Source organism: Pteropus vampyrus, unplaced genomic scaffold (genome assembly GCF_000151845.1).
Source record: "Pteropus vampyrus isolate Shadow unplaced genomic scaffold, Pvam_2.0 Scaffold158, whole genome shotgun sequence".
Classification (NCBI taxonomy): Eukaryota; Metazoa; Chordata; class Mammalia; order Chiroptera; family Pteropodidae; genus Pteropus; species Pteropus vampyrus.
In genome coordinates, this window is record NW_011888939.1 from 507,860 (window position 1) to 521,657 (window position 13,798).

Consider the following 13,798-nt stretch of genomic DNA (forward strand, 5'->3'; position numbering starts at 1 on the left):
TTAAAATAAGTCACAATTATTAACTTATGAGAGTCATCGGACCTTTCGATACATTAAAACCAATTTTAGTCTTGGCTTCAATCTCTCAAAAATAACAGCTTTAGGAAAATGTTGTCAATATGCAGGGGAGCTAATCGGCAGGGCACAGATGTGCAGCTGTGTGTTGAGGACGACGCCGCTGGCCACGTGCTCAGACGCTCAGCTTCTGCTGGTCATTTAAGCTCCCGGAGCCGCAGGCAGCGCCAGGCCACGGTCTGGGATTAAAGCCCAACACGGCCCAGCAAGACCCTTTTCCCCAGGCTCCAGAAGAGGTCGTTCTGTTCCCAGAAACAAGAGGGCATTGGTTCAAGCCGCTTCAGCCAAGGCTCTCGGACAGTAAGCGTTCCTCACTGGGTTGGGAGTGGGGCTGACACTCATCTCCAAACGACTGAAACCTCGGCCTCCGTCATTTTCAAGATATGCCCTAGTCCCTGGAGACAGACGACGCCCTCCGAAGGGGTCCCCGGGGCACCGGGTGCAGTCGCGAAGAGCACCTCCCTTCCGCTCAGGAGTCCGGGCCGCTCCGTCTCCCGCCGCCGTCAGAACACAGGAGAGTCGCAGAAAGGGCAGGGGCTTTGCAGCAGCCTCTTGATCCAGTCAGGATCTGCCGGAGGAAGACAAGTGGGCTGAGTGTCAGCTCAGAGGCCAGGCAGACGGGACGCGGGGCGGGTGGCCGCGGTGTCAGGAGGTGGCGCCCATGGGCCAAGCACCTCACCCCACCACTCCCGAGGAGGCTGAACTAAACCTGTGGCTCCCAGAACTGAGTGGGATGAAATTTCCTTCAGCAACGACACAGGAAAATAAGGGTGCTGGGTGGGTGCTCAGCACGCTAAATTTACGCAGTTTCAAGGACTGCATTTTTTCCTGAGACTGGATCCTACATAAATTGTTAACATCAAAATATCCTTTTATACGATTATAGAAATAGTCATTCTAAAAAATGCATTACTTGGAGAAATCGGAGCACGATAATACCGAGGCCACACCTCTCCCCCTTCTAGAAGCCCTGGTCTGGGGCCTGCCCTGCGCCACCACCCTTCGGCTCCCACGCAGCCCCGGGCTCCCCAAAAAGCGGCACGTGGCTCAACGCAAAGTCAGCTGATGGGTGTGTGTTTTTTAAATCTGTTCCAATCTTTTCCTGATTTTCTGCCCAAATAACATACTAATTTTCATTTGCAGTGGGTGTTTATAAATTCCCCCAAATTTGTTTCAAAATAATCCAGTAAGAGGGGAGAAGAGAGTGGGGACTACAGGTGAAACACAAAAGGCTGTGAGTTGGCAATTTGGGCAGTTGACTGATGAGTGCGTAAGGGTTTATCAGACTCTTTCCTGTACTTTTGTACGTGATTACATTTTCTAGAATAAAAACTTAGAATACAAACTGCCAACACACCGACTTCGCAGAACTGGAAAGTGTTAACGTCAGCCAGTTAAGGTAAAAAATAAAGGTAAAAAACCAGGGTGTACTGTATGAAGAACGTTTCCGCTTTACTTCCCTGCAGGCAGAGCCCCCCTCACACGCATGGAAGTGTCCACGCGCGTCTGCGCTCAGCTCGTTCGGTTGGAGTGTGATGTTAATGAACCTTGGGTCACAAATGACGTCACGTGGCATTGACCTCACTAATCCCTCGCCTACATCTTATTTCCAGTGAGTTATCTCAGAAATGTGGGCTTTGTCACCAGGCCGTTGGAAAAGAATAAAGATCAACCAGAAAAAAGCCCCATCGTGGCTCCAGAAGAGTAACTCCAAGTGCGCACCCTGTCACTGGTTTGGCTATGCTGGCCTCGTATACACGACCACCCGCAGAATTTTCATTCAAATGTAATCTGTACGTGCCAAGTAAGAAAAGCTCCGACATTTTTTTGAATGAATCATTTGTTTGCAGTGACAGAACAGCAAACTTACTTCCTAAAATGCAATATATACTTTAACGTGACATTGTTTTTTCCCACGCCTACGGCACCTGGTCTTCCTGGGTGGTCTCCCATCCAAGTACTAACCAGGCCCCACCCTGCTTAGCTTCCGAGATCAGACGGGATTGGGCTTGTTCAGCGTGGCATGGCCGTAGACAACATGACCTTTACGAAGTCTGTTTCTAGCGAGTTGCAGCTTCGTGCTAATACCGGGCGCCACAGGACGAGCCTCTCACTGCCCGGTGGCCTCAGACTGAGCGACTAGAAGCCCGACCGGCCACTGGCCACCGGCCACCATGCGGCTGGCGCTCAGCCTCCCGAGGCGGGGACGCTCACCTTCGGGGGCAGGGTGGCGCGCGATGCTGTCGTGGAGCAGACACCTCCGGTAGATCAAGCTCTGGCAGGACTGGTAGGTTAAGAAGCACCTGGGAGACAGACAGACGCGCTCGTCAGCTCTACGGACGCCCGGAGGGAGGGCAGCGTGGCGTCGCGGGTGACTCGCCCAGACCGCTGCCCTCCGCCACACGCTAAGGAAGCGAACGGCAAAACGGTCCACACGCTCGCGCGACAGTGTGTCCCTCTGCACAGCACGGCAGCTAGACCCACGCCGCCCATGCTGCGAAGGAGAAGCGCGACATGCAACGTCCTCTCCGACCGGCCCTGCGGCCCCTTTCGGGCCGTCGGCAGCTCTGGGACAATTCTGTCCGCCCGAACCCGCCTGACTCTGAGCGTTCGGCACGTGAAAGACATCGACCCATGTTATAGTGACAATTCTTCTTGGCAGTGGTTTGTAGGATCAGGTGTAAGAACCTGAGTCCAGTGGGGAAAGCCACAGGCTACTGATGTAGACGACGAAAGAAGGGACGGGACCAAACGCCCACAGGTTCCACGCCACCCAGTGGCTCGTCCCTGAGCACCCCCAGGACCAGGCCCGGCAGGGACGGTGGAATGCCCCGAGGCGGGGGTGTGCACTGGGTGCTGCGGGGAAGGTTTCTAAGTTCAGCGACCAAGGAGCATAAAAATGCAAAGAGGAGGGAGACACCACGCAGGTTCGCTTTGGGTAAAGACTCGGGTGTCCAGGAGAGACGGCTCCCCTGAGCGGGGGGCGGGGGGGAGGGCGAGGGCCCTTCTCACATGGAGAAACAAGGTGCTCTGGCCCCGACTCCAAGCAGCAAAAACGAAAACACCTTGTTACCGCGCTTGTCTGGGAGACGGTAACGCGTGGCGGCTACGCAGGGCACTCGGGCCCGCGGGCCAGGTTCTGGCTCTGTCACCAACACCTCTGGGACGGAGCAAATTACTTAACCTCCCAGGCGCCTGCTTCCACCTGTAAGTACAGAACTGATGGCGTTAGCGCTCCGGAGAGTCACAAGTCGACTGTCCCTACAAGCGCGGATCCTACTCTCCGCTGGAAACGCCTGAGCGGTCAGATTAGAAACAGCATGGCAACACGATAAAAACTGGAAAATAATCCACGATCCATCCGTAAGGGAGTAAACGATGCACCATCCACACGTGGGAAACCCGACAGCCATTAGGAATGGGACGTGTGAACTGCTGTGGAAAGCTTGACGAGAGAACTGGCGAGTTGTGGGGCAGTGTGTGCGTCGCGATCCTGTTCTGGTTAAAAATAAATTTAAAAATTAACAGTGCCTACTATGTACTAAGCATCGTTCTCGAAATAGTCATGAAAAATACAAACATTTCCTGTCCTCATACAGCCTCCTATTAAACGAGGGAGAAAAACAAGAAGTAAAAAATATATTAAATGGTGATAATTGCTAGATACGAAAAAGCAAGGAAGAGCGACCGAGAGGGGACGGGTGTCAGCAGGGTGGGACTTTCGGGTAGCGCAGGCAGAAAGGCTTGACTGACAAAGGGACACTTGAGGGAGCCACGTGGACACCTGCTGGGAGAGCATTCCAGGACGAGAGACCGGCCAGCGTGGCCCTCCAGAAGTGGGAGGGGTGCCTCGTGTACCTGGGGGACAATGACGCCGGTGCGCCTGGAGTGAAGTGAGCAGGACAGAAAGCTAAGAGATGAAGCCGGGGTGATGGGAGCCGGCTGTGCAGCCTCGGTCACCGAGGAGATTCTACTTTTACTCATCAGAAACGGAGAGCCACCGGAAGGTTCTGAGCAGAGGGTGACATGACCTGACAAGGCCTTACCAGGATCATAATCAGGGCGAAACTGAAAACAGGCTGGGGGGGACACAGATGGAAGGCGAAGACCAGGGAACTGTGATAAACTGGGCAAGAGACGATGGCGTGCTGGACCAGGGCTGTGGAGGTGGCGAGCAAGGCTGGTCAGATCTGAAAGGCCTGTGAAACCTCCAAGCCGCCATACTGAGGAGACGGTGAGGTACGTGAGTCTGGACTGCAGGGGAGAAATTCGGGCTAAAGCTCTACGTTTAAGTCAAAAGTGTACCGAGGATACGCAACCGCCAAGGCGGTGCCGGCAGAAGAAAAACAGGTCCCAAGGTGGACGTCGGGAGTGAAGCGGAGTCAGCAAAGACAACGAAGAGCGGAGAGTCAGAGGCAGGAAGGGAAGCGGGGGGCCGTGGCCAGGACAGGGGTGAAGTGCTTCGAGGAGCCACTGCGTCCGTAAAAGGAGGACACGCCGCGGTCCCCTCTGAGAGTGGCACTGAGGGCAGACGGGAGGAAGACGTCTACCTTCTATTATGAAGTTAGACAAAGTACATGAGCGCTTTTATGGTCCACTCACTTCAACGGGTATTACTTTTAGAATAATAATTTTTTAGAATTTAATGCTACTTTAAAGGAAAACAGTATGACCACAATCAACGCCTACGTCAATCAAGCAGCAAAAACTGCCGTCAAAGGACGCCTTGCTTTTATCAGACTGGAGAAAAAAGTCAGGGCCAGGGTTAATAACAGCAGCTTTTCACCAGCCTAAGGGCCCAGGCGGCGCACATCTTGGATAAATACAGCGCTTCGTGCCACACAGAACTGCTGAATGAGCAGAAGCAGGATGTGACTTAAACGACTTACCGAAGCCAAATGTGGCCATTGGAACAGACGGCCTGCTTGCGGTCTGTGAACGGCAAGATCTCTTTACACAAACTGCAGTGCTCGGGGAAAGTCTGTTTGTTCATCTTCTTTGAGATGTGTCCAATCAGCACCTGGCGAGACAAAAGCAGCGGCAACGTTAAGCGGGCCGGGCCGGGCCTCCTGCAGAAAGCCCAGCGACGCGCAGGAGGGGGACAATCGGGCAGCCCTGTGCCCGGGACGGGGGCTCTGCGTTTCCGTCACGCTCTCTGAAGTGTAAAGAGGCCTCCGACATGTGTCGGCTGGCTGGGGAAGAGAAAGTCCTTCAGGGGCCCTGTGACGACAGGGTGGGCCGGAAGCACTAAAGGAAAAACTCTTCTGAAAACCAAGATCTCGTTACTTGCCTTGGTTTAGCTGCTTCTGAAACAAGGACTTCAGAGTTCTGTTAGAAGACAAAATATTTAGCTATTACTTACAACGTTTTGGCTTTAAGAAGGAGAAGCATAATGACAGACAAAAGATGACATGAAACGCTAACTTTGTGAGATTGCCCAAATGTCTATTCTTCAAGAAAAGCTTACGAAGTAAAAACATAATTGGGATATAAAAGCACTAGTTTCGCCTCCTGACACCCAGAGACCCCTGACGGACCTGGTCCGAGAGCCCACAGTCCGGGAGCCACCAACCCCACGGCAGGGTCCGCGGCACGAGCGGGGAGGGGTGGGGGAGGGACGAGCTGGCTCCAGGTCTCCAGAATTTTAGCGGCTGTTAGCTCGAAGAAAGGCTCCCCGAGGGCAGAGTCTGGGCAGCACTGAGCCGCACAGAGTTAAGGAGTGTTTTCTGTCGGAGCTCTCAGGACCCTAGGAGGACAGTGGCCCAGGGAACCTCTCAGAGGGCTGTGGTGGGCGCAGCATCCCCAAGCCTGGAATCCTAGTGCTGTCAGGGAACTTGAATTCTGGGGAATACAGTTTGGGTAACACGGTACGATTGTTCAAGTGCCAAAGGCTACACGTATTTTTTTGTAAAAACAGCGTGAGCGATACATTTACCATATGTGCCCTTCTTGACTAACTCAGAAATCTCAAGTCCTTTCCAATGGAAACAATCCCCCCTCTCGAGCCCCCAACTCACCGCCCCCTAAAAAAAAAAACCTTCTGCAAACAGCAAGGGACGGGAGCACCGGCGTCTAGGGCTGTGACTGCCCGGTCACACACTACTCTCCTCAGCGCAGGCCCCTTGAGCTCATCCTCGGCCTGGAAACCTCGTCTTGCAAACCTTGCATGTCATTCGCGGCCACCGCGAGAGGAAGAACAGAAACCCCGCGTGCGACATGAACGCGTCCTCCGCACCAGCCCGTGTCTCCCTCCCGTTTCCTCCCCGGCACCTCACGCCAAGCGACCACCGAACAACACGGCAAAGCAAAAGCTGAGCTTCAGAGCTTCAGGTCGCTTCTTGCCACGGCTTCGGCTTTCTCGTCGGCCAAACACCTACCCGTGCGGTCCGGTCGTCATACTCCTCGTCGGACATGAGGAAGTTGCAGAGGCCCCTGGTGGGGATGCTGGTGTTCTCGGTGATCCAGGTGTGCAGGTACACCTCTCCTAGGACTCGCTTCATGTGCTCCCTGGTCAGGTGCACTTCCACGGCTTCGATTTTCCCTTGGATTTCGAGGAGTTTCTCTTCCATCGGCTCGCGGCCTCCGGCATCTCCGGACTGGGTGAGGGGGTCATCTGTGGGGTCCTCTGGGTCCCCTTCTTTGCTCCTCTCCTGATGGGCCTGCCTAGTCACCTGTTTGGAGGAAGTGCCCTCTTGCTGTTCACCCTCGGCCGTGCCCGGCCCAGGCGAGTCGACCAGTAAGCTTTTTGAGTCCTCGTGGGTGGGCTTCCATAAGGCTTCCGAAGGGGTTTTCTGCATTGACTGGTAGAGAATCCTCAGGAGGAAGAGTTTGAAGCGCCAGAAGTAGGTGGCCCCGCTGCTCTCGATCTTTTTTTCCAGAGCTTCTTGTAAAAACTGAGGGATATGTTTATCTTTTAAGATCTTCCAGCGTACGAGGTCTATTAAATCCACCTGCTTAAAGAGATTTTGAACCGAAGACTCCAGGAGCTGAGCAGCTGCCTCTTCGAAGGTTTTGAGGGTGACGAACTGGACCTGGTAGTTTTTGTTCACGGGATGCAGGCCGTTGACCATGCCCTCCGTGGTGATGACGGCCAGATACGCGCCGCACGGGCTCACCGCTATCCCGTGCGTCCTCACCGAGCCAAACACGTCCGAGAGCTTGATCAACTGGTGTTCGAACTTCAACGCGACGTCTGTGAAAATGGGAATCAGCTGCCTCACCTTCCCGTCGCTGGAACAAGTATACACTGTGCCGTTCTGCTTGTCCGCAGTCATGGAGACGATGGGCAGGGAGTGAAGGCCCGTGACGTGGGAATTGTGAACGTTCAGACCGGCTTTGGAGATGAGCAGGAGACACCAGAACACGTAGGGTCCTCTCGCGGCCACCACTAGGCTGCAGCTGCACTTCTGGTACGGGTGATAGAGCGGGACACACTTAATGCTGTGCACCGGCAGCTGGTCCATCTCCTTCCACAAGACGACGGGCTGCCTCAAAGTGAAGTAGCCTTTCACCGCTTTGAGGTTGACAGGGAGAATTTTCACAGGTCCGAAGGCACTCCCCACGATAAGGCCGCTCATTTTCCGATTATTGTGCTCGTATTCCCACCAGAACAAGACACTGGGAGAGCTGATTCCTGACTCGATCGTGTTGCACGAAGAGATGGATTCCTTGCCTACAAACGGCAGCTGGAACTGCCACACGGCAATGTCGCCGTTTTCGAAGAGGACTGCCAGGAGCACACTGCCCACGTCCCGGCACTCGTTATTGTGCTTGACCTGCTGAGTGGTGCAGATGGCCGACCACTCCATCCTGACTGCCGTCTGCATGCTGTGTCTCCTCTGAAACTCGGCAAAATCGCCCAGGTTCCCTTCCGGAGCTTCGCTTTTAGAGAGCCTGTAACGGGTCTCATGAAGACGTTCTCCATACAGCTCAGTCAGGTCGACCAGCTGGACCCACTGCAGCCTGTTGAGGTTAGCCTGGACGGTCAGGCGGTTGTCCATGGTCAGCGCTGCCAAGAGGCACCTGCCGTTAGCATCGCAGCCCATGGGAGACCAGCTTGTGTATTTGAATCCTCTCATCGGTGGCAAAGCCTTCCCCTCGGGGTTGAACACCCGATCCAGCATGAAAGTCTGACTGACCGCGGGGTCTTTAGAGGTGGCGAACTTCTCCTTACACTCGGCGACTTCTGCTTTTGAGCCAACCTGTAAACGAGATGTAAAAACTATCAGATAAATGTTTCTCTCTAGGAATATAGTTACATAATTACTTAGGGTGTATCCACTGATTCACATTAATCTATACGGTAATTTTGTATCAATTCTGTTAATTTTGAAAGAATTATGACACGCACTTGAAAGTTCAAGTATGTGTCTAAAATTAAATGAAAATTTACTCAGAAAATGGTGATATTTTTTAAAGGATCGGAATAAAAGTCCTTATTATTCATAGCCTGGTTCCCACCTTCTTTTTAGAATCGACGTTAGCAACAAGGACAACAGAGGTGTACTTGATTCATAAGAGTCAACAGGGCATTTGGCTGAACTAGTCACAAAAGTAATAAAGGTGTTAAAATCCCTTGCCTGGGATGCTCTTTCTTCCTATCAAATCTCAACCATCCTACAGGCCTCTGAGATCCTTCTAGCTTTCCTTCATCTCTCCCTCTTCCAAGTTCGTAACATACATCATCGGTGCTATTTACTTGGTGCCTAGCTGAGCGATGGCGAGTTCTTTAAAGATGGAGGAAGAAATGAATGACTAAAAGAAAGTGGTCCATAAGAAAACAGCCAGGAAGCCTAAAGCCGAAAAAAGAGCAGAGGTCAACTAAGACGTGGTTTCTGCTATGCCAGAAGCAAGAATGCACGCGAGAGATGGACCGCAGAGAAAGAGGGCAGTCAGCTCCTCTCTGCTTGTCCATTCCCTTTTACGTAGATCTGCCAACCAGAAAGGGTAGAAAACATAGTTAAAAAGGGACTTGAGCCTAAGACATCTACGGATATGATAAAAGTCACTTTAAATGAGTTTGTTTCCTAGCCCAGGGGAATTTCACACTCCAGGACACAAAAAGAACTTGGAAGATGTAGGACTCAGAATCCCTAACCACATTCCTTGATAAAGCTTTGGCCAACTGAGAATGTGATAGAAAACCAGGGCGAAACAAATCGTTTAAAAAATATCCCCCGAATGGGAAATAGATAACAAAAACCACAGACCATTAAGCAGGATAGAAAATGCTTCAGTGTATTCACAAATGAACGGTTGTGTAGACAGCAGTGACCATTAGAAACTAGCACAGGATAACTGGAAAAACCTAATCTTATTCTCCTTTCTGCTGGAGCTGATCAATGACAGAATAAGCAGGTATATAAAATGAAAGTTGTCCAACAAACGAATCAGATAACTAACTTTTCCTAAAGTGTGTCACACAGACAACTACTCTCCTACATTGTCCCTTGAAAAAGAGTTCTGTGACTATATACATCATTGCCCCGAAGAGTCACAGGAGCGCATTAAATGCCTTGGCCAGGGAGCTACTGTAGAGACTTACATTAACCAGATTACCCAAACGTAAAAAACAAAAACAAAAACAAAAAAAAAACACCTTTTTTTGCGGGTGCCATCCTAAAGAATACTCCGGAAATGGTGTCTTGGGCAGAAAACCTTGATTTTAGAAAGGCATTTTAGGGTTGTCTCTTGGGGACACTAGGGACATGCTGGAGAAACACAGTCTCGAAATTCCGATGACAGGTGCAGCTGGCTAGCCAGTTAATCAAATAATGCTGATGAAAGCCCGGAGCTTTGTATGCTAGGTAAAATTTAAAAGATGACACAGTCAAGCCCGACATAATGCCTGAAACCTGTGCGCCGCTGCCTGACTGCCTAGGGTCAAATCCTCACTCTCTCACACACGCGCTCTGGGACCCTGCACGAACTGCTTAAACCTCTGCCCCTAATTTTCTCACTTACAAAGAAAAAATAATAATACATATGTCATAGAGTTAGGAAAATTAAACACAATCAATATACGTAAAGCATATATTAATAAGTGCTCAATAAATGTTAGCTATGATGACTACTAATACTCTGAGGATTAAGCAAATGTTAATGAGACCTAGGAAAAGTATGTAAAATGCAGGGTAGATATAAAGGTATCCACCAAATGAAGAGTAGGTACAAAACTGTTCACCAAATCCTGTAATATTGTAGGTAAATAAGAATAAGTGAATTCACTACATATAAAAGCTACCATAGAATTACAAGTACACTTACAGAATTTATAACCCAAAGCAGCACCACAGGATGAAATAAAAGAAGCTCAAGCAATTCCTGGCCTCACTGATGGCAGGAATTCTTGACAGGATGGAGAGCAGAGTGGATCTGGACCAGCAGGGAAATTCCTCATGGTTTTGTGTGAGTAATTTCTAGTATATTAGTTTGAATGAGCCTATTGCACCTCCCTCCAACTCTCCATATCACAAAACTAGTTAACAAATTAAAACATGTACCCAGATGCCCAAGGAACATATGCTTGAGTCCAGCTCCCATAAGCCCACCCTTAGCCAATCATTTAATTACATATTATCCCGTTTCTAGTTGGCCACTGTTACTACTGATTGCTACATACTTTATAAACACCTAACAAATAAAAACTCACTTAAAGCTATTAGATGGCAAGCTTCTTGAAGGCAAGAATATGAGTCCAAAGATAGGCAATAGTTACTAATTTAATGTAGTAGATGGACTTAATACTTGCTAACGCTCCAATGATTGATACACAACAAAAGTACTTACACATATATTATTAGAATTTGTAACTGTCAACAACTAGGTGATTCACTACTCAGCAGCCCAATGGGAAGAAAACTTGCAACTTATTCTTAAATCATGATTTTATTGCTTTTGAGGTTATACCAAATAACCTCAGTACCCAGGACAGTAACTTGAAAATAGTGGACATGTGAACTATTATATAACTGCATATTTTCCTGAAATTCATAATCTGAATAACAGAATCATAGCAAAAGCTTCAAAGGGGTTTAACAGCTAGCCCTCTAGCAGTGCTACACACTAAAACTGTGATCCCAGTTGCAGAATGTCCATTCTCTGTGTGACAGCAAAGGCAGGCTGGACAGCACTGAGATTTAAATCCCCACGGACTGTCAATGGGTAGAGGTATCAAAGCACTGATGTCGACTTTTTACACTCCTATCCTTTCACCAGTTTTATCCCAGGGGTCTCTTCTAGGATCGCAGAGACAAGTCTGCGTTCATTTACCAGGCGGTCCTAGTCTACTAAGACTGCCGATTGATGGTTTGCGTGATGCATAACCCAAAGAATGGAAGGGGAAGATGCCACTAAGTAACTTCAGGCGAGCTATCTGTCAATGATGAGGGGGCTATATGAATATTTCTTAATAATGTTAGACGGTTGTGGAACCAACGATGGAGTCAAATTTTTATCACAATATAATGGATATCTTCATAGTCACAGCCACAGCGTTAATCTAGACTCTTATTCCTTCATGCTGGTATGACTGTATTTTTTACCTTGAGTATTTACAGTGTCTGTTTATGTGTGTACGTGTGTACATGCATAAATATCCACATGTGTACTTTCATCTTCCAAAAGATCTAAACCTGATGGGCTTCATTATTCTTTTTTACGGATAGGCCTATCTTGCTATCTTGTGCCAAAGCCCAATCTCTTAACCGCTATTTTATATTGACCCCAACAGTCATCTTCTTGCCTGCAGTTTAGCCAGATTCATACTCCTGAACCAGTTAGGCCAATCCACACTTAAGAAACTTTAACGGCACCTTAGCACTTTCTACATCGAAGCCAGCTTCCTCAGACTGACCTTCGAGGTTCCCGAACTGGCCTCGCCTTACTTTCTCCGACTCTAGGAGAGCTACGTGAACTCACCTGTCGACTCATCATCACTTACACCAAAAATAGTACATTATGTTCAGGACTTAAATATGCATGTATGTGCATGAGACAGAAAGCTCACCTGGATGACCCTTCCTCCCTCCCTCCCTCTCATAACCCAACACTACCTTGTTTCAGGCTGCTGCAAATTTGCCACCAGATAAGCTCCCCTGATAACAGTGCCTCCCCTCACTGTTCCTTCCTTCCTTTCGATTCTCTCTGTGATAGTATCGAACCTCTACTGTATTGACACACAGACTTAAATTTTCTCTAGTTGATGTACATAAACAGTAAGTTCCTTTTTGGCAGAAGATACACCTTGGAACACCCCTTCCTTCGACCTCCCTTCTTCAGGGCTTCTTAACTTCATAGCATCAACAGCATCTGTTCCCCTCATTCGGTTAAACTGGAACCAACCTGATCATATCTTCTCCGAGAAGATCTTAGAGGATCTAAGAAGATCATACAAGTTTACCAATGATCTAATTGAACACCAAGTTGTCTGTTTAAAACTTAGGATTCACAGAGTAAATTTTTTTTTTTTAAACTTCACTTTCACATAAGTATGTTGTCTGAAAATAGATACATCGCTTCTCAGGGTCTGTCACTACCTGATGTAACGTTGTTATTTGTTCACGCAGTGGTATTTAAGTATCTATTGAATGAGTGAATATACATTTTTGATAGATCACACACATGCACACGGATCTTTAAAGGAAATATTTAAAGTTTTTATACTGTACTTCTAAACCACGAAAATGAACGATATGACTTACTAATTTAAACAAATGGACTTGAAAGTGATATTAAAACAGTGAAACTTTGAGAACCCTAATGTTCTGACACCAAACTTAGTGTGTATGAAGCAGAAAGCACTACATCTACAGAGATTTTGGACTTGAAGTTTAAGAACTGCCTTTATTTCCGGAAGCTTTATTTTTCATTCTACATCCCAAATATTTTTACCTATTAAGGAAAAACTGGAGTACAAACTCCGAGATCCAGTATTTGCCCATCTGCCCAAGATGAGAACCATTCCTAATAAAGTCGCTGGAACAGTTAAGACAATGGAAAGGACCAAGTTTTCTTCTCCAAAGCAAAAGAGGAGCAAAAGGAAGGTACATAACGGTGAACAAAGCCAGCCAAGGGCCTCGGGGAGTCAGTCCCAGACAATAGGAGCTCGGGTGGAGGCAGGTCTGGGGCTGGGTCAACAGGGGGTGGAGTCTTAGAAAGCACCGCCACCAAGAGTAATCGGCGCCAGCAGCCTGCCAGATGCGGGGAAAGGAGACTAGGCTACGAGGGGACCTCCCAGTTACACGGGTGTGTCGGGAGGGGGTGCGTGGTCCGGAACACTGGGCACAATAGCTGCAAGGGTTTGTGTTCGTTTTGTCAGCTACCGCAACCCGAGCCGCTTAACCCTTACGTGCTGGGAGCGAGGAGCGGGATCCCGGGACTCCCCAGGGGACGGTGCCGCGGCCGGGGGAGGCGGGCAGGGCTGGGGCCCGGGCTGACTCACTTTGAGAAGGCAGCTGTTGAGAGGGGCGGGCACTGAGGTGCGATGGATGACCAGGTCCTGGCCCGGATTGTGCACGTCGCAGATGAGCTCCAGCACGGCGATGCTGCGGGCCGTGGACACGGACACGCGGTGGTCTTCGGACCAGGCCAGCGGCTCCAGGCCGCTCGCTGCATACTGCAGCTTCACGGCCGGGTCCCGCCGAGTCACCAGGAGGCGGAACGCGGCGCTGGGCCCGGGGATCGCGTCGGCCGCCGGCTCCTTCCCGCCCGCGTCGCCCTCCTC

At 49.7% G+C, this 13,798-nt stretch overlaps 1 protein-coding gene, 1 long non-coding RNA gene and 1 pseudogene across 3 annotated transcripts in view; 1 reads left to right on the top strand and 2 right to left on the bottom strand.

Moving 5' to 3' along the window:
• Nucleotides 1–6: 6 nt before the first annotated feature.
• The window catches only part of GTF3C4 (general transcription factor IIIC subunit 4), a 14,883-nt gene continuing 1,091 nt past the window's right edge, over nt 7–13,798 (bottom strand). The window contains exons 1-5 of one of the 2 annotated variants that reach the window (XM_011370026.1): nt 13,517–13,792; nt 6,453–8,276; nt 4,965–5,095; nt 2,290–2,378; nt 7–643 (exon numbers count right to left, since the gene is read on the bottom strand). In XM_011370026.1, coding sequence (XP_011368328.1) covers nt 579–643; nt 2,290–2,378; nt 4,965–5,095; nt 6,453–8,198 — 2,031 coding nt within the window. In that variant the 5' untranslated portion in view covers nt 8,199–8,276; nt 13,517–13,792 and the 3' untranslated portion in view covers nt 7–578. Of the gene's footprint in view, nt 644–2,289; nt 2,379–4,964; nt 5,096–6,452; nt 8,277–13,516; nt 13,793–13,798 lie in introns of those variants that run through there. The other variant, XM_023536545.1, reaches the window with a different exon arrangement.
• On the bottom strand, nt 1,992–2,110 carry LOC111745610 (annotated as a pseudogene).
• LOC111745589 overlaps nt 12,932–13,798 on the top strand; it is a 6,830-nt gene continuing 5,963 nt past the window's right edge. Inside the window, exon 1 of the long non-coding RNA XR_002782711.1 lies at nt 12,932–13,320. This is a non-coding gene — a long non-coding RNA (uncharacterized LOC111745589). The remainder of the gene's footprint in view (nt 13,321–13,798) is intronic.